General features: G+C 38.1%; 1 protein-coding gene across 25 annotated transcripts in view; it reads left to right on the top strand.

The window, feature by feature from the left end:
• ELAVL2 (ELAV like RNA binding protein 2) overlaps positions 1 to 19,698 on the top strand; it is a 160,997-nt gene that overhangs the window by 114,548 nt on the left and 26,751 nt on the right. For all 25 annotated transcript variants that reach the window (XM_055092080.1, XM_034967260.2, XM_057298727.1 and 22 more), the window contains one exon: positions 5,493 to 5,596. In XM_055092080.1, the coding sequence (XP_054948055.1) occupies positions 5,493 to 5,596 (104 nt within the window). The remainder of the gene's footprint in view (positions 1 to 5,492; positions 5,597 to 19,698) is intronic.

Raw genomic sequence — 19,698 nt, forward strand, 5'->3', positions numbered from 1 at the left:
CTTGGGCTAGAACGTCTTGCACATCTTCACTGTTAGACTTGAGCTAGTTCCTTCAAGCCTTGGATCAAATGTTACCTGCAGGATAGGGCCTGCTCTGACCATTGTATTTAAACAGCAGCCCTGCTCCTCCCCTCCCCACTCTCACCCCCTGCTGCTTTTTTCTCCTTAGCTCTATTTTCTTCTAATACCCTGTAGAATGTGTTCGTGTCTCCCCCTGTCAGAATATAGGCTTTATGAGAAAGAACTTTTTCTCCTTTGCATTCTCAGGGCCTATCAAAAAGTATGGTTCCCATAGTTATTGAATGCTTATTGTAGATGAGAAATTTGTAGGGTGACTCTTGTTTTTTTTCAAATCCAAAATTTTATTTTCCACAATTTTGTGTTGAGGGTCTTGTTTAATATTGGTTGGATAAAGTTAATATACTTTTAATCAAGAATTACGGTAGTCTCTTGCCTTTACCTTTAAACCTGAGGGGGTAATTTGATTTTTCTGAACATTGGTAGTAATTTAAAATAGAAAAGACTAAATAAAGTGACCTTTGAATGAAACAGGTCCAGAAGATTGTGTATTTTTAATTAAAATATGCAATTAAAATTTTAATTAAAGTAGGGTATTAGAACAATGTAGGTGGCAGGGGAATAGCTGATGCTTTGAATTACACACAGTTTGGGATATATTGCCATTTACTGTGTTTCCCACAGTAGCACTTTGCCACTAAACGGGTTTTCTTCCTGTTTTCCTCTCCTTGCTCTGAACCCTGCTCTCAGTAGTCTTTGGTCCTCTTCAGAGGCCTGTGGAGTGCTTCAGCTCTGTGGTATAGATCCCTTGACCATGATTTCTACCAGCCTGTTTATAACTGTTCTCCTTGTGCCAGGAACATTTTATAAACTATTTTTCTATCTCTTGTGAAGAAGGGTTTCTTTTCTGTGGCATATATGTTAGATTAAAAAGAATCGTGTGAAACAAAAGGCATTCATACACAACAGTGCAGCACAGAATATAGCAAAAGTTCTAGAATCCCTACCAAGGCCATTAAAATCAAGACTTTGAGCCAGGTACGGTGGCTCACGCCTGTAATCCCAGCACATTGGGAGGCCGAGGTTGGCAGATCAGTTGAAGCCAGGAGTTCGAGACCAGCCTGGCCAACATGGCGAAACCCTGTCTGTACTAAAAATACAAAAAAATAGCTGGGTGTGGTGATGCATGCCTGTAATTCCAGCTACTTGGGAGGCCGAGGCAGAAGAATCGCTTGAACCCAGGAGGTGGAAGTTGCAGTGATCCGAGATCATGCCCACTGCCGTCCAGTCTGGATGACAGAGAGAGAGACCTTGCCTCAAAAGAAAAAAGATTTGAATTAATGGTTTGAAAATTCTTAAGAACACTTGACCACAGGTAGCTTCTGAGAATAGCTGAGGACACGTGGCGTTGAGCCTCTTCTTTATGTTCAGTTACCAGGCAAATTTTTTGGCATTTAAAGACAGGATTTGTTTTTCTTAAGGGCTTTTTTTTTTTTTTGAAGAGCCTTAGCTTTGTCATTTTGGTCAGAATAGTCTTTTAATCATGTTGGTTTCCATAATGGTTGTACTTGGAATTTAAATGTAGCATTTTATAAAACTTTTTAAAGAAATGAATCTTAGTTTGGGGATTATCAGTATGCACATTCTAAATTCAGAGAGACTTGAAAAATAGGTTTGGATGATATGGATAAGTGATGCTTGGTTTCCAAGCCTTCCCTGGTGGCCCATGACTGTTACTGATGAATATAAGAGTGGGAAAGGGTAGGTTAGGTATTTTTTTTAATGTTTGCCTTGCTACTGCTTTTATTTTTAAAAACTGTGCACTCATTTATAACCAGAAATATACACTATATAAATAAGATGCAATTTATGTTGTCATAGGAATGAATAATGGCGCTGAAATTCATATATAGTAAAACTGATATTTGTACAAAAGGTACAGAAGTTTGAGATAGTAATCAAACAAGAAACAACTTTTGCGGTAAAAGTGTCAGAAGTGCCTGGTTACGTTATTCTTCAGGCATATTGGGTACAAACTAGTCCTGGGCTTATACGCAATATGCCTGAAGTTTCAGTTCAGGTATAAACTAGTTAACTGAGTGGAGTAGAGCACAGCATTTGAAAGTCCTGACTTCAAGTCCTGACTTTACTACTTCCTCCCTGCCTTTTTGATTTGTAGAAGCTGATTGACCTTGCCAAGCTTCAGATATCATTTCTACCTTGTAGGAGAAGAATCTGAATACCGAACATGGTTAATGTGAAGCTACAATTAAACAGTAAAATACCATGTAGCTAAAAGGTGAGAATGGGGAGGCTTGCCTATCTTGGTATCATCTGCGATGCCCTTAATATATTTTAAACATCCAATAAATATTTGCTGCCTTGATTACAGATTTTCACTGTAAAGTAATTTAAAGTTCTAACTCCCTTTTGTTATAGTGCCAACATTTTAATACACCAACGACGGTAGGTTTAGGAATGCAGTCTTTTAATAGCAGATACCCCCTTTCATATTATTTTGCTTAGGATAATAATACAGTTTTGCTTACCTCAAACATATTCTGAGTGGCACTCATCCTAATAATGCCACTAGGCAAATAAGAAACTTTTTATAAGGAGGCAAAGTCATTTGGGGATAAATATTTCTGAGTATAAACAACTTAACAGATACTAGATATTTGACTGACTCATATAGCTAGTCACGATTGCTTGAGGGTATCAGGTGGAAGACCCATTTGATGGTTGGGTCTTCTGATGGTGGTGGTGGTGATGATGATAATACCTTTGGTTAAATAAATAACATCAGTAAGTTTCTCATTCTTTCATTTAGCAAATGTTTCCGTGCCTACAGCAGGGCAGGAGTAAGGGTTCAGAGGCTAGAGTGGGAAACAGCTAAGTAGGAAGTAAGCAAGACAGGCTTTTCACTTTACCCAGTGATCTAGTCTCAGTAGGCACTCCTGTGCCCCAGACAGACCTCAGGAGGCCAATAAACTGTTTCTTTGAAGTAATAGGTAACTTGAAGATTTTAGAAGAAACACATCCATGTGTACCTAAACAACGCAACTGTGAAACAGCAGTCATCCCTGCAAGACCTTTCTTAGACCTCCCAGCAGCCCCGTTGTAGCCCCAGCTAGGTTCTCACCATTAAGGCAGTGATTTCTCAACATGGTGGTTGTACGTTAGTCACCAGGATTTTAAAAAGCTAGTACCAATGCTTCATGACAGACTGATAAAATCAGAGCCCAAGGTGGGAGGATCGCTTGAGTCCAGGAGTTCAAGCACGGCCCAGCCAATGTAGTGAGATCTCATCTCATATACACATATATATACAGACACAAACACACATATATGTATATATATCTATCTATTTTTGGGAGTGGGATTCGGGGATCAGGTTTTTTTGTTCTAGTTTTTTTTTTTTTTTTTTTTTTTAAGCTTTCTAGATGATTCCATTGCAGTCAAGTTTGAGAATGCACTGGGGTTAGAAGCTGCTAAGATGCAGGAGGAGGAGTATCTATCAGTAGAAAGGGCAATTAGACTATGCTGATACAATTGATTTATTTTGTCATAGAATAGCAGTATGACAAAACTATATTTGTATTGCCCTTTTCTTTTTCTGTTATATTTGTGGCATCTTTTTTATTTAACTTTAAATGAATATACTTAAAATCTTTAACAGTAAGCATGTTATTTTTTCTCATGTTATCTTTTGACTAGGGTGACGATCCACTTTCATCATTAATGAATATTTTCATCATTGCATCAGCAACCTAGTTGGGTAGGAATTACCCTCGTTTTAGAGAGAAGGAAGCTGTGGTTCAGAGAGGTGTTAAGTAGCTTCTTCAAAATTGCACAGCTAACTGCGAGCCAGTAAACACCAGAGCCGGTATTGGAAGTCTGTCTTTCCACTATAAGCTGGTTCCTTGAGCAGATTTTGTTACATTCAGCCAATTTAATTCTACTCAATGACAATAGGACTGCAACACATTTTCATAAGAGGGGCACAATGCATGCAGTAGACACATGATAAATGTTGAATTAATGAAAAGCTGAATGCTTAAAATTACAGTGGCTTCACATGTGACTCTTTACTAGAACTGTAAAATAAAACCTCAATTTTAGTGTGAGATGAAATTAACCTAATTAGTTTTTAGCTCTCTATTCCTTTCTCTTTTTTAAAAAGGAAAAAATACATTTTGATAGAGGACATATATTAGCAGTGATTATCCAAAATTCTGATTGTGGTCCCAAAATATAATCACTAGTTTTCATATTGGGCACTGTATTTAGCCTTCTCTTTTCGTTTATGTGGTAACAAGTATCCACATTAGGACAACCAGAGTAGCTGTCCTAAAAACCCACATTGATAACCACTTGCACCTACGGTGCCCCATCAAGAAAAAATACCTCACTTCCCTATGAAATTGATGCAACAGTAGTACTTAGTAAAAGCATTTGGACCGTCCTTGGGCATCTGGGAAATCGTCATTTAGTTTGTTTTGACTTTTGTAGACTAAACTTTTCTTATGCCATTTTTGTCACCTGTATAATGTTTCTTGCCATTTCAAACTGAGAAACCTGCTTCATTGAAAAATTGAGACCGTTGTGATTGGCTTTAGTTATCTTTGCATTCCATTGATTCAACTGCTTTTGATAGCTCCCATTTTCTGAGATCTAGGGCATCAGTGAACCAAGAGTGAGAGGGCTCAGATGGGGGGAGGGTGGCAACAACAACAAACACTTAGAAGCAACTTTTACTTTAGACTTTTTTTCTCCTGTTATTTTTGTTTATGTTCTATTTCTTCTTTTCCTATATGTTCTCATTGTCTTCGATGTCATCCCTGTAAGTCTTTTGTGTTCATATTTTCCTGTTCTTATCTAGATCATAAAACCCTCTTTGGAGAAATTTGATTGAGTGTATTTGAAGATAAGCCCTCGTCTAAAATAAACTTACATGTATACACGCCCACACATGGTTCTTCACCATTTTAGACTCCGACATAATTGTACTTGGTAAAGGCTGTAAATATGTCAGGGTACAATTCACTGAACACTGACAGATTCTTGGTTGATGTTTTCTGTCTTCCCATTTTTATGGCTAAGGAAACTGAAGCTGAAAAGGTATTGCCTGTTAAGCCCTCTCCATAGCACAGAGATTTATCCCCACAGTTTGTGAAGCTGACCTTGTCTTGCTGCTGGTATACTCTGGCTCAGGCAGGGCATGGATGGTGGAATCCTTTGGGGATGTGTGTTTTTTTTCCTAAACAGCACTGCTTGCTGAGTTGTAAAACTTGAAAATGTAGTAGACAGGAGACATAAAGACTTCATGTATATTTCTAGAATTAATAGAGAGTTCTTTTTACTTTTGAGGAAATATGCTGGTGTTAATGACAAGACCATATGCCAAAATGAAAGTTGATCTCTGTCAGCAGTATAGAACTAATATATGCCTTTTTCCCCTTCCTTTTCATTAGGGCAGAGCTTGGGATATGGCTTTGTGAACTACATTGACCCCAAGGATGCAGAGAAAGCTATCAACACCCTGAATGGATTGAGACTTCAAACCAAAACAATAAAAGTATGTTTAAAGTTTTTTTATATCCACTTGCAGAACAGAAGTTTAAAACAATTAAGATTTATTTGTAGTTCTTTCCTTTCTTCCTTTTGGGCCCCCATATAAACAGTTACCTGGGAGATATAGTGGAATTTTGGTGTTTGTTGCAAGATGGAAGAAACTGTTTGTTCAAGAGTGCTATATATAATCATTCATGTATTCGCAAAGGGGGACAGAGCAACAACTCTCTTAGATAAATGTTTTAGGCAGCCTACGGAATCAAGTCTCCTTCCCTTATAGAGAATTACTTGCCCTATAACTTGAGGAAACCTTAGACTTGTTCTTCTATAAAGGTCTGGGTAGTAAATAAGCAGGGTTTTGCGAGCCATGCAGTCTGTCACAACTTCTCAACTCTGCCTTTATAGTATGAAAGCAGTAATAGCCACTACATAAACAAATGGATGCAGCCGTTATCCAATAAAACTTTATTTATGGGTAATGAAACTTGAGATTGATAAGATGTTTATGTATTACAAATATTCTTTTTATTTTTTTCCAAGTTAAAAAATGTAAAAACCATTCTTAGCTCATGAGTTATACAAAAAGGTGGCAGGCTAGATTTGGTGCTTGAGTTGTAGTTTGTTCTAGCTAATTCAGCTTGCTTTGAGGAGACTGACTGGAGGAACTTACATGACACAGGTTATTTTTTCTGTTGTTTTTCTTTTTAAGACGTACAGTAAATAATTTTGTACATACTTTTGCTGCTTTTGTGAATCTTTGAAATTCTTATGTAGATTCTCTCTTGAGAGGGAGCTAATCTAATTCACAGCATAGATTTCTTTTCCTTTAGAAAATAAGAGGGATGTCGCCTCTAGCAAATTCTTAGTTAGCTGTACCATCAATTTGCTCTCTCCTGCCCAGTGCAGACATTGCCAATCAATCATGGCACTCTTTTCTCACAGAGTCTAGATGTGGCTCCCAAATATTTTTTTCAAAATAGTGTTCCAGACAACTTCTATCAATTGACTCAAGTTTGAACCTGTTTTCCACCCTTGATTTAAGAAACCAGCTCAGACTATAGCCTGAAGTGGTGAGGGGAAGTTAGTCAAGGCTGACTGTAGTATCCATCTTGCTTAGAGACTTGTGTAAAAGATTTTTGCTCATTTTTTTCACGTATCTGGAAATGAAGTGTCATTTTTGTGCTTTAAAGTTGCTTTTCTTAGAATTACCAGTTAAGGTAATTTATTAGCCCTGAGTGGTTTTGACACATCAGTCTTTATATTTATTGGCCCCTAAGAAAAATGCCTACCAGCCCTGTCTTATCTAAATGAAAGTATATAGTGGTTCCCAAATATACTAGGGTATGAGAGGTCCAAGAATTCTAGATACTTCTTGAGCAAGAAAATGTTCTATGAAAAGATTCACCAATCAGAAAATGAACTGGTTACTGTATATTATCAAAATGTGAAGGGAAAAATGAGATTTCCAATAAAGTGTAAGACAAGTTTGTTTTGAAGTTTTTTCAGTCTGAACTGCTTTTTCTCATTATGTATATTTCTCTGCATACTTTTTGTGTCAGAGATCTTTTACTAGTACTATTAAGTAACAATAAGTGTTCTTTAAAAAGACATCCAGTGTTCAGTTACCTTCAGACCGTGTGCTCTCTATCCTACAGCAGATTTTTGCAGGTTTCTTTTCCTCAATTTATATTGATTTCCAGCGTTGCTGCTAATTTGTCCTAGTTCTGAGGTCCTGAGTTGTAGTTGGGAAGAAAATGGAATAGGTGGTCAAGATGGCTTGTCCCAGGAACTATCCTCTTCTCCATTCTAGAAATAATTACCCTTATTTCATTCTAGTGTGTCAGTTCTTTTACTAAATATCCTCCTGCACAAAGATCCAGAAGAAGGTAGAAATGCAGGGGAAATAGGTCTCCACAGGAGAAATGCCCGTGGCCTTCAAGGAGACAGTTGATGACAGCTGCTTCCTTACTGTTCATCATCCAGCCTTTTCTCTTTAGGGCCCAGCTGCTTGGGCTGAATATGTGGAAGAAAGGACAGTAAAGCCTTGTGGCTTTTATAGTGTGACAGCAGTTTCTGATTTTCTGAGATGTGGGTCAGGGTAATGGGTAAACAGCAGGCTACTTCTTTCCCCGCCCCTATTTGATTCCTGTAAAAATATCAGATAACAGCTGGCATCCTCAGTTTGGCCCAGATTTGTCTAAGAGGCAAAGCAGACCATTTCCCACAAGTATATAGCACCCCCTTTGCCTGTTTGTTCTTTCTATGTTTACTTATTTCCATTAGACAGATTTTGTGCTCTTGTACAATGTCTTGAGCCAAGTTTTTCTAGTATTCACAGCTTTAAGAATGTTTTGGAAGTTGAGTTAAGCCTTTTCATTTCCTGGGATACTATTCCATAAATAAGTCTTTTTCCCTCGTCTAATCTATACTGGTGATGGCTGTCAGCACCACTTTCTTACATAGCACCACTTTACTCATGTTACTGCTCACTCAAAACTCTATGGTGTTTCTCTACTGTTTTACCCTATCATCTGGCTGAGTTTTGTAGGAGTGATGCCAGTGCTATTGCCGTTCTCCCCTGTATTCAGACTGGCTCTTTACTTGTAAGCTGATCTTACTCCCAGCGTCCATGCATATGCTTTTGCAGCTCCGACTTCTTGGTATACCCTTTCACACTCATTTTTAGTTTAACTGTGGTCATCTCATCTTTTGGAGCCCATCTAAAGGAATTCTGTCCTTCAGCTTCTGTCTTGCCAGGTTGTTCCAGCTCCTGCTGAGTTCCCCCTTCTTTGAAGTCTATATTCTTTACCCTTGAGGAACCACAGAAGTTTTGGAATTACAGGGGGACCCATATGTAATTTAGGCTTAAGCACTGTTCTCTGTCCACAGTCAGAGTGGAGATCTTGGTGGTCATACAATTTAGCCAAGACCGGGCAGTTGAAGAAAGAGCTGTGACTCAAACAAATCCTTGTCTTCTGATCGTTATATCAAAACTCTTGCCAGGACACTGTGCTTTACTTTAGAAAGGTACAGAAGATTGGTTGGTATATACAAATGTTTGTGTACTCCAAGCCACTTAGAATTTAGTATGCGTTTGGTAAAATTCCTGGTTATTGGGATATTGAAACAGTGACTCAAGTGCTGTGAAAGGTGGTTTATTTAGCAGTTTCTCCTGGGGCTCCCTAGTAGCATTAGCTCAGTAGGGTTTTGTGCAGTAGTTGGTGTGTTGAATAAATGACAGATGTTCAGTATTTCCATGGTGAGTGAAGTGAAGTCCCTCAGGCTCTGTGAGGACCTAAAGCAGTTGTTCCCAAACTTTGGTTGCATCTTAATCCCAAGGGAAGTGAGTTAGAAATACAGTTTCTGGGATCCACTGTAGATCTACTCGATCCCTGTCCACAGGTGAGATTCCAGGTTCTGTTTTTTATTATGCTTCCCAGGTAATTTATGACAGCAAGTCTAAGGCCTAGCACTTGGGAATCACCAAAGATGTTTGGCGGTTCTCTATACATTTGGTATTTGTGTGTGCAAAGTTCAGTTTGTCTTCTAGCATTTTACCTTAATAATCCTCCTGTGGTTCATTCTGTTAACCAAAATATTAATGTTTTTTCTTGAGCATGCTGGGCGATCGTTTAGCATTCAGAGTTCAACGTGGTTCACCAGCCTTTGCTTTTAAAAAAACATGGCATAGAAATTGAAAACAACGTATCCGTCTCATAGTAGGATGCTGTTTGTTTAAGTAGTAGCAGATACAGGTTAAAGTCTCAAGATACTTGTTCTCTTGTCCTAAAGGTCACTTTTTTTCCTGGTTAATGAGATTTCCCAGAGGCATACCTTGCTGGTGAAATGACATCATCCCTGTACTGCATGGGAGGCAGCTATTTTGGGTTAAGCCTGCCCACAGTGTCCCCAGTGTTGACATGGTAAATAAAGTGTGAATATTACAAAAATGTTTTAAGATTCTCACTAGGGAAGGTAGTGAAAAGGTAATAAGTGTACAGTTCGCATGGGGGTGCGGGAGCAATCTCATGGAAGTGTTAAGTTGTATGCTGGTGAGAAGAAGAGAGGTTTTTCTCCAAGATCCTTCAGGTCCCTAAAGGAATCCTTCCTTTGGTGAGTTATTCATGAAGTGAGTGCTTGTACCTACTGTGTTCAGTCTTCATGCTCTTTCTCTACTCATTTTATTTTTAGGGGTCTTAAGTATTGAAAAAATCTAAATAGTATGTGGAATTTTTATGGCTTAAAGCCAATACTTTTGACTTGTTAGGTTAATGGTGTCAGACTTAAATTCATGATTAGCAAACTAAAATCATTCATTTCTAAGAATATGTGTAGACTTCCTCCCTCCTCTGCATAAAGAACTCTGGATAGGTGATTATCACATAACACAGTGAAATGGATACGTGGCTCCCAGCATCTCTCTCAGCTTTTCCCTCCTCTACAATGGGCCTAGGATGCTTTATTTTTCCTGAAACTGGGGTTGATTTATCCGGAAAGAAGGAGCTGTTATCTCAGGGAATAGAATGTTTTATTGTTATTGGTAAGTTCTAACCCCTCAAAAGAAAAAAAAAATTCTGTCTAGAATTAACTACCATAGAAAAACTGCCCGATTTTGGTCTTGATTAAAGAAATATTTTCCTTAATCATTCAGCTATAGACCAGGCTAAAATTTACCTTTGCTTGAAAGTTATTAATTGGTATACAATCATGAAATTTCTTATACTGAAATAAACCACAATTTAACCACATTTGGAAAATTCTATTATAAAAATGAGAATATTATAAATAGTATTATCTATTTTTTGTGTTCAGTTTGAGAGTGATTAAGCAAAGCTAAGAAACCTGTATTCTAAGCTACTGTATTGCCATTAACTTTTTGTTAAATTTATACCTTTTTCTAACTAGCTTATCCTTTCCTCATTAGTAAATGTCATATTTATACTTTTTTTTTTCTGTTTAGCATGAACTTGACCCTTAACATAGGAATATAGAACTACATTTCTGAAATCTTACTCTGTCTAAATTACCTTACTAAAATGATTTAACTGGCTGCTTAATCTTGGACAGAGCTTTTAACCATTTAAGTTTCCATTTATATCGTTAAAATAATTTATTCATCACTGAGAATTTTCATTACCTGCTTTTTAGGAGAGGAAAAAAAGCTTTTCATGGTCTGCTAAGTTGCATATTAAGAAAAAATGTTAACTTTTTAAACAAATTCATGTTTATTGCATAAAATGATTTGATGAAAAGCAGCAACCTCTCCTGAAGAGAGAATAATTTTAATTGCCTTCTTTCACTCTTGAAAGTTTAATAGCCACTGTAAACTTTATATTGGGATTTGAGTTTCTAGTTCAAACTCCTTTTGCGACAGGTTTATTGGGATTGGGTTGGTTTTTCTTTATCATTATAATTTGTTCTTTTATAAAAGTTAATACTGACCAGAAGGAAATATTCTTAGATGCTGTGTAAACCAGCCCCCACTGTAAAGAAGGAGGAGAGGGTATGCAGGCAGGAATGTAAGTAAAGCTACTCTAAGGGCTTGCCACCTAGTAGGTCCTCTGTTAAAATACCTGCAGCACAGTTCTGTGTTTGAGACGACTGGCTCTGATAGCCATAATGCTGGGAGTTCATGACTTTAGTAGGGCATGGAAGTTTTAAAGCAGTTGATAGGGGCACCATATAGAATTTGCCCAAAAAGAAAGCAGGATGGGAGGTGAATGTGGGAAATGAGCCTGAGTTACGCGTTATAGAAGTGTGTTCTGGGTGCGCATGTATGTGAAGGCGCTGATGTTTTGTTCTGTAGGTGAGGAAGGGGCACCGGAGGGTTTTGAGCAGAGTAGTGTAGGGATTGACCTTGAGTATTTATTCGGAGAGGAAGGTTTGTTTTGTATTTAAACGCCACCTTTCTCAGCATTTACCCACCCTAGTGTTTTTCTGGCTTGTGTAGTTTGTTATTTCCTGTGATGGTACAAAGGGTAGAAATTTATAAATCATCGTCTACAAAGTACCCCTCATTTAAAAACCTTTACCTTGAGCAGATTTGGAAAATTTAGAAGTAATAGTTGGAAGAACAGGCCTCAAATTAACTGACCTACTTATGAGATGTTAGCCTAATAACTGTTATTTATCCAGACAAAAAAAAAAATTGAAAAAGTATATGCCAGGAGTGGGGTAAAAATGGAAACATTGAGTAAATTGTTCCCCTGCCTTTTAAAAAATACAGACTGACCGAGTACATGTTTTCCTAACTTCATTGTTAACTTGTATTCTGGAAATTTCCACAGCCACATGTCAAGTTTTAACATTATATTACATCTGATTATCAGCACCTCTTCAATACATTTAAATAAAATGCTTCTATCTATATTGAGTCCCATTTACATAGTCCTTATTTGAAGTGAGAAGTCACAGATGACTTTTTTATTGTTATTTGTATAATGCCCTTCATGTGTTTTGTAGAATGCTCTCTTGTCAGCTTTAATTTTTTTCATACAAAAAGCCCAGAAATTTCTTACTCATCTAATGTGGTCTAGGGAATGTGGGTAGGTAGCCCAAGTAAGGTCCAGAGCTTGAATGTCCTGTCCTCAGGCCTCTTGTGTTACTTCTGTTCCTTCTAGCTACCTCCAAAGTGAGAGTTAATTGGAATTCTCAAAGGGCGATAACTAGGCATTCTTCCAATGGATTTCCTTTAGATTTTCCCACAGTTGTTGGAGCAGAGGCAGAGCCTACAAAGAGGGAAGGATGAGGAACAGGGTTCTTGGTGGCAGTGTCCCCTGCTTACTTCCTGCCTGTCAGCCACACAGTGGATAGTGATGGTAGAAGAGTCTCAACAGTTGACTGAACCCATCTTTATTGGAATTGATGGATCATTTTGTTACCTAAGCATGCTCCACAGGGGTATCATAGCCCCTCATGGCAGATGCTTAAACTTAGGCAAAGTATGGTCTATACCAGAAAAGCCTGGCTATTTCATTTCTGTAACCAGCATGGAGAATGTCAGGTTTTATGAAGACCTCCATTGGAATTAAAAGAGTAACTGCCTCCTTGTGAGTATTGCTTCTGTGTAAGGTAGGGGGAAAGCCACAGAAGTAATAACTTGTATAGGTTTAGGAAATTGTTGCTGTCTGTGTGTGTGTGCACGTGTGGAATTGAAAGGGGCATGTGGTGGGGATGTCACTGAAACTTACTTGTTTATCAGAAATTTGAGTCATTGAGGCAGAACCCTTATAACAGCTCACAGGTCTAGAATGTTAAGTGCAAAATTGGTTTCCTAATAATAAGGAGGCTGAGGAAGAGATTCAAGCAAACCATGTGCATCATGATAGAAGACACTGAAAATAGTTGAACCACATGTTCAAATGTGTTTGAGTTTGATTTCTAAGATAACAGTGAGATAAGATAAATTGAAACTGATCTGGATGGCCAAAAATCTTTTCTTTTTTTTTTAAATTATTATTATACTTTAAGTTTTAGGGTACATGTGCACAATGTGCAGGTCAGTTACATATGTATACATGTGCCATGCTGATGTGCTGCACCCATTAACTGGTCATTCAGCATTAGGTATATCTCCTAATGCTATCCCTCCCCCATCCCCACAACAGTCCCCAGGGTGTGATGTTCCCCTTCCCGTGTCCGTGTGTTCTCATTCTTCAGTTCCCACCTATGAGTGAGAACATGCGGTGTTTGGTTTTTTGTCCTTGTGATAGTTTACTGAGAATGATGATTTCCAATTTCATCCATGTCCCTACAAAGGACATGAACTCATCATTTTTTATGGCTGCATAGTATTCGATGGTGTATATGTGCCACATTTTCTTAATCCAGTCTATCATTGTTGGACATTTGGGTTGGTTCCAAGTCTTTGCTATTGTGAATAGTGCCGCAATAAACATACCAGAATCTACAATGAACTCAGACAAATTTACAAGAAGAAAACAAAAATCTTTTCTACCTGAACATCACACTGCTAGCCCTTGTTGCTTTACTTTCCCACTGCTTTTTAAGGGGAATGTGGGGTAGGGCTTTTCTTTCATTTATCACCTGGGAAAAGTGGTGCTAGGTCAGTTTGGCTTCAGTCTGTTCTACCACATACCTGGCTTGCAAAGTTAAGATGATTGTGTTAACTTCCCAAGAAGGAGCCCTTAATTCTTTGCTGTATCTACTTTTGAAACAAATTTCATAGGACTATTATCTTTTTACTGTTTTGAATTCGTGCAGAAACAGCAGTAGTCTCTGGTAGGCAAATACTTAATCCCTTTGATGAAATAAAGCTCAGGTTAAAAGGGATTTGTTCAAAATGAAATAGCTAATAAGCATCAGAAATGTAGTATCATGTTGGCTGATGCCGTAGCTTTTGTTGTTTTCTTTCCATTTCACATTCTTGATGTTAAACTGTTTTGCTCAGATACCACTCTAAATAAACCAACTAAGAGAGGCCTTAATTTGGGCCTTTGAGTGTCTTTGTCTTGAGACTTTCTGGACCAGATCTCTTAGGTGCCAGAGAGTGGAGCTGTCTTTGCCTAGGAGTGAAGAACTCTGCCCTCTTGCAGAGTGAGCACTTGAGACAGCCAGACGTACAGTTTGGGAAGAAAACTGGATCTGGAGGTCATACTTAGCAGATAAGTGAGTTAACATTGATTCAGTTATTTCAGTTGTAATGAACAGTAAAATTATTATTATAGTAGTAACTTCCTGAAATTATTTTTTAGGCAGCTATGCATTCTTCAACAATGTTTTTCTGGTAGGTTCATGTAAGTCGTAGATGCTAGTTTAAAAGTTACAGAAATGTGTGTTAACATTGGTCTCTCTTTAAATTTGCGTAGACTCTTTAAAAAAGCATGGATGGTGCATTTTCTTTTACTTTCACTTCTGCCAGCCATTCCTATCATTACTTTTAGTGTGTGTTCTCACCCGCATGTACTACATTAGAATTACTTGGGGATGTTTTATTTCCAGAAGTGTCTTGACATGCTGCTTTTGGGCAATGAGACAGAGCTGTACAGTTGACACTTGAACAATTCGGGGGCTACGGGTAGCAGCCCCCATATAGCAAAAAGTCTAACTTTTGAGTCCTCAAAAACCTAACTACTAGTAGCCTACTGTTGACTAGAAGCCTTACTGATAACATAAACAGTTATCACATATTTTGTATGTTTCATGTATTACATATTCTGTGTTCTTACAATATAAAGTAAGCTAGAGAAAAGAAAAGGTTAAGAGAATCATAAGGTAGACAAAATATATTTACTGTTCATTAAGTGGAAGTGGATCATCATAAGCATCTTCCCCCTTGTCATCTTTATGTTGAGTAGGCAGAGGAAGAGGAGGGGTTGGTCTAAAATCCCATATGAAGCGCACCCACACAGTTCAAACCCATATTGTTCCAGGGTCATCTGTATTTTGAAAACAGTACAGGAAATCTGATACTTGCTTGCCTCCTCTCCCTTCCTTCTGTGAAGAACTCTTTTGAATGCTGCAATAGGACTTGGAGGTGTAAGTCTTGGATTTGTGTTCTGTTCTTGGTTTCTTGATCAGGTGAGCTGCAGGAAGGGCAAGGAAAAATAGAACAAGCATGTAGTCCTGGAAACTAATAATTCAGAAAAAGTTTCAGTTTCTAATTTTGGTTGTTAAGTGTCTATCTAGAAATTTGTGCTTGCCTTAACCAAATAACCATATTCATATTCCTAGAAAGAGTCATTGAGAGAAGCTCCTAACTTCATAGAATCAAGCACAGTGGCCTTTTTGAAGAGGCTAACCCAGTTGAGCCACATCCAGCCAGTCTGGGTTCTTGGAAATATCTTTGGATGAGTTTCATGGGCTTTATTTTACGTCTGCATTTTTGCATTTGCAGGTGATTTATATTCCTAAATGCTTTGCTTTCAAGCTACCTGGCATTTGTCTTATTTAGAAACTAACAATCAGTGGATGGCAAGGAAAAGGGCTTGGCATCCGTGATTGTTATGAGCTATCTAGGAAACCCTAATATGCCCAGAGTTTTGAGGATTATTTCAAATGCCTTTACACAAGAGACTGCCAACACTTTAATGTTTATCAGGATCAGTGGGGTGGGGTGGTTGATTAAAAATGCAGATTTCTACACCCCAACCAAGACTTACTGGATCTGATTATCTGCAGAGAGAGACTGAGGAAATTGTATTTCAACAGCCACCACAGGTGATTCTTAAGCAGATGGTGGCCTGACCTGAGAAACACTGTTCAGTGGATCTTAATGATTTGCACTTGGGTGGGTCTGTGGTGCTTATTTTAAAACAAGCCTACTTGTAAAAAATAGGATTTTCATTTGTGGGTTACATCAAGATATGCTGAATGGCTGGGATTCACTAATGTGTTTTTAATGAATATAGTGCTGGATTTACCTAAGAAATAATACACGTTCTCACACACAATTTGCTCATTTTCAGGGCATTTGTGTGTCCATTAAATACATCAACATTACAATTATGCTAGCCTAATTTATTTGCTTCTGAGGGTATTTGGAGAATTTTCAGTATGGTTCTTTAGAGCCTATCCATTTAAAATGGGTGTCTTGGCCAGGCACAGTGGTTTATACCTGTAATCCCAGCACTTTGGGAGGCTGAGGTGGGCAGTCAGAAGTTCAGGATCAGCTTGGCCGCCAACATGACGAAACCCCATCTCTACTAAAAAGTACAACAATTAGCCGAACATGGTGGCGGGTGCCTGTGATCCCAGCTACTCCGGAGGCTGAGGCAGGGAGAATTACTTGAACTTGGGAGGCGGAGGTTGCTGTGAGCCGAGATTACACCACTGCACCCTAGCCTGGGTGATAGAGGGAGACTCTGTCTCAAAAAAAAAGGTGAAAGGGTGTCTTATAGAGATGGGGAGTTAAGTTCTGAAAGTGGCTTTTGAGCCAGGCGCGGTGGCTCACGCCTGTAATCCCAGCACTTTGGGAGGCTGAGGCGGGTGGATCACTTGAGGTCCGGAGTTTGAGATCAGCGTGGACAACATAGTGAAACCACGTCTCTACTTAAAATACAAAAAATTAGATGGGTTTGGTAGCAGGTGCCTGTAAACCCAGCTACTGGGGAGGCTGAGGCAGGAGAATCCCTTGAACCCGGGAGGCGGAAGTTGCAGTAAGTTGAGATCGCACCGTTATACTCCAACCTGAGCAACAAGAGCAAAACTCCCATCTCAAAAAAAAAAAGAAAAGAAAAAAGTGGCTTTTAAAATTTAATAAAAATTTGTCTTATTTTTATAGCCTGCCAACCAAACCCCTCTTCCTTCCCTACCCAGTGTCTTGATATTTGAGCTTTCTAGCCAGGGCCTCAATAAATGGGAATTTGCTCTATTATAAGAGCTTCCACACATTTTATGCTATAATTTTTTAAAGGAAAAAATTTTTTGCTATATGCAAACTTAATTTAGAAACCCTTTTGACCTGTAAACCAAATGTTGCCCCAAAGCTATGTGAAAGCAGTGCATACTCTTGCCAAAAGGCTTACAGTGTTTTCCCCCTGGTCAGAGTTGCAAAAATGAATTAATAAGAAACCAAGGATTTTTCTTCATGTTCTTCATTAAGCAATGTCTGAGGGGAATTGTAAAATATGCATTGTCTACAGTATATGTATATCCTGGTGCACAAAGTCAGATGAACTGTGAAGGTGAGGGGTAAAAACACCCCTCTCACCTTTGTACTTTGTTCTTTGGAGTATTAAAGAACATTGATCTGCCAAGTGGCAAAGGGGATACTATTTGGCGGTTTAATTACAGCCAGTGAGTGTTATTGATGCTATCAGTCAGCAAGACCCAGGGAAAGGGCCTGGTGCCAAATCATTCAGTGTAATTAAATATCTCAGGACGGGATTCTCAAGGTGCTCCTGGAGATCTGAAGCAGGAGAACACTTTGTCTTAGAACAAAGATAAAGGTGGTTGTTCCCCTCCTCGCTGCCCCTCTTTAAATTTCTGCAGGTGTTGCATAGATGGCAATGATATGGTCTCTTTATTGCGTACAGTGAAGGTTGTCCATGTTTTCCTTAAAAACTCTTTCTTTTAAAATCTTCACAACTGTCACACAAAGGGTTTTGGGAATACAGTAATTATTTTTTGTTAAAGCTGTTAGGGGGAATATACGGCTCAGGTGTCTAATAGATACTTGGAGAATGAAGGATTGTCTTTGAATGAGACTATTAGTCTTGCAAATCAGTTCATTTAAAAAAAGCTTTCCCTGTGGTTATTCTCTAATGTCTAATCATGTTGTGAGAGAAACATCTTGGTAGACTTAAAGTCATAAAACACTCACTAATGTTTCAGGGGTTATCCCCTTATGTATTGAATAAATTTTTCATAGTTGCATAACTTATGTCAGCTGCACAAAATATGTATAGGTAAAACTTCCTTTGGCTCTGTGGGGAGGGCTTTTAATAACATTTCTGTTATTCTTTTTCCTTGCTTTCTCCTTTATCATACATGCCTCACACAAATTTCCATCTCTGCCTGTTAAATGCCATAAGCAATCTGCAGTGTTTGCTGTTACTGCTTTTTAAATTTTTAAAAAACTGGTACAGTTTCTACTGATTGAGGCTTACCAAAGACAGGCTGCCCTTGAAAGAAAGTGAGCTGGCTTCCTAACTTCTTTGTGTATGTATACCTGTATACATACATTAGATCCCTGATAATTGGGTCAAATCAGGGCCCAAAACACTAAATCTTGGATAGCGTATGGTTTACTTGCAATGTAGATAGGGCTTGCAGATTGTGTTTTAAATTTAAAACAGGTGTTTGAATGGGGATTGTTGAAATAAAACATCCTTTAAGAGGAAGATTATTTGTTAGGAATTTTTCTCTGGGTGTTTGAGGAATCATATAAAATATGTTAAAGATTTAGTAGAAGTAGTTATTTTATGTTCAAGACTTCCCTCCCCTTAGGGCTTTATTATATTATATGGAACCATAACAAGACTAATAGACCTGTCTCCAAGTTTGTAGGAAAGGTCAGTAGCTTTAAAAGATGTGCATGGTGCTCACCTTGCCCACAAAACAAAGGGCCAGGATGAGCAAATGTAAAAGTTTTTGAGAAGTATTTAATTGCAAGTTGTTTTTTTGTTTTACTGAGACCATGTAATCTTGGCTATACAGTGTTGGACAGGAAGTATCTGTAATTAAATATTTTATAAACATTTTGAGTGCTTAATGTGGGCTAGTTAGCTTTGCTAAATGTTTGAACAGCATTAAAATAAGACAAGAGGTAGCCTTGTCCTTGATGTCATTGTGTAGTAAGGGAGACAGCACTTAGTTTATATGACCATTATTTGGATATATGATGAGTAAGTGCAGAATACAATGAAAATGGATATGCCACTTGCTGTCTAGAGGCCTCTGTGTTGATTTCAGAGTTGATGGTGTTTTACAAGCTAGGTTTTATTGGGCGGAAAAAGAAGAAATGTATTACACATAAGGGAATGTCTCATTCAAAAGCACAGAGGCCTTCACTTGATGTGTACCTTTTAGGAGAAGCTTACATCTGAACACCATAAAGTATACTTATTCTATCAAGTAATAACCTTCTACAAAAATGATTGGCAGGAAAATTTGATTAAACTTAGCCCTGTACTTTACATTTATCCCCCTTTAGTGAAGACCTAATTTATAAGAGAAACAATAGGAATGAATTTTGGGTGGATCAAGTAATTTGCTCGTAGAAACATATTTGCCTTGCTCTGCAAAGATCCATGGAGAACCATGGGACTCATTTAAGTATTTACAAATGGTATCAAGATGAAGTTTCTCTAAGCAGTATTTAGTGTACACACAGAGGAAAGGATCATTTTATTTTCATTACTATATGAAGTAGATCAAAGAAGACTTGGGTTTCTGAACATTGTTGCAAAGCAGTTTTTCTTCTAGTTATAGTACAAAGGGAAACTTAACTGTAGATGGCATTTACATTTAACTTTACTACCACACTGATTTTGACTGTTCTCCTCACCTGCGTTATGATGGGAAACTGTCTCTGTATTCTCCTTCCATACATTTCTGTCTGATAATACTTACCAACATTTAGATTGTCATTCCTCTGCTCATAAAAGTTTTGCCCTGACATTCAAGGTCTCTAGACTCTGCCCT

The sequence above is a fragment of the Pan paniscus genome, chromosome 11, assembly GCF_029289425.2.
Source record: "Pan paniscus chromosome 11, NHGRI_mPanPan1-v2.0_pri, whole genome shotgun sequence".
NCBI classification, from domain to species: Eukaryota; Metazoa; Chordata; class Mammalia; order Primates; family Hominidae; genus Pan; species Pan paniscus.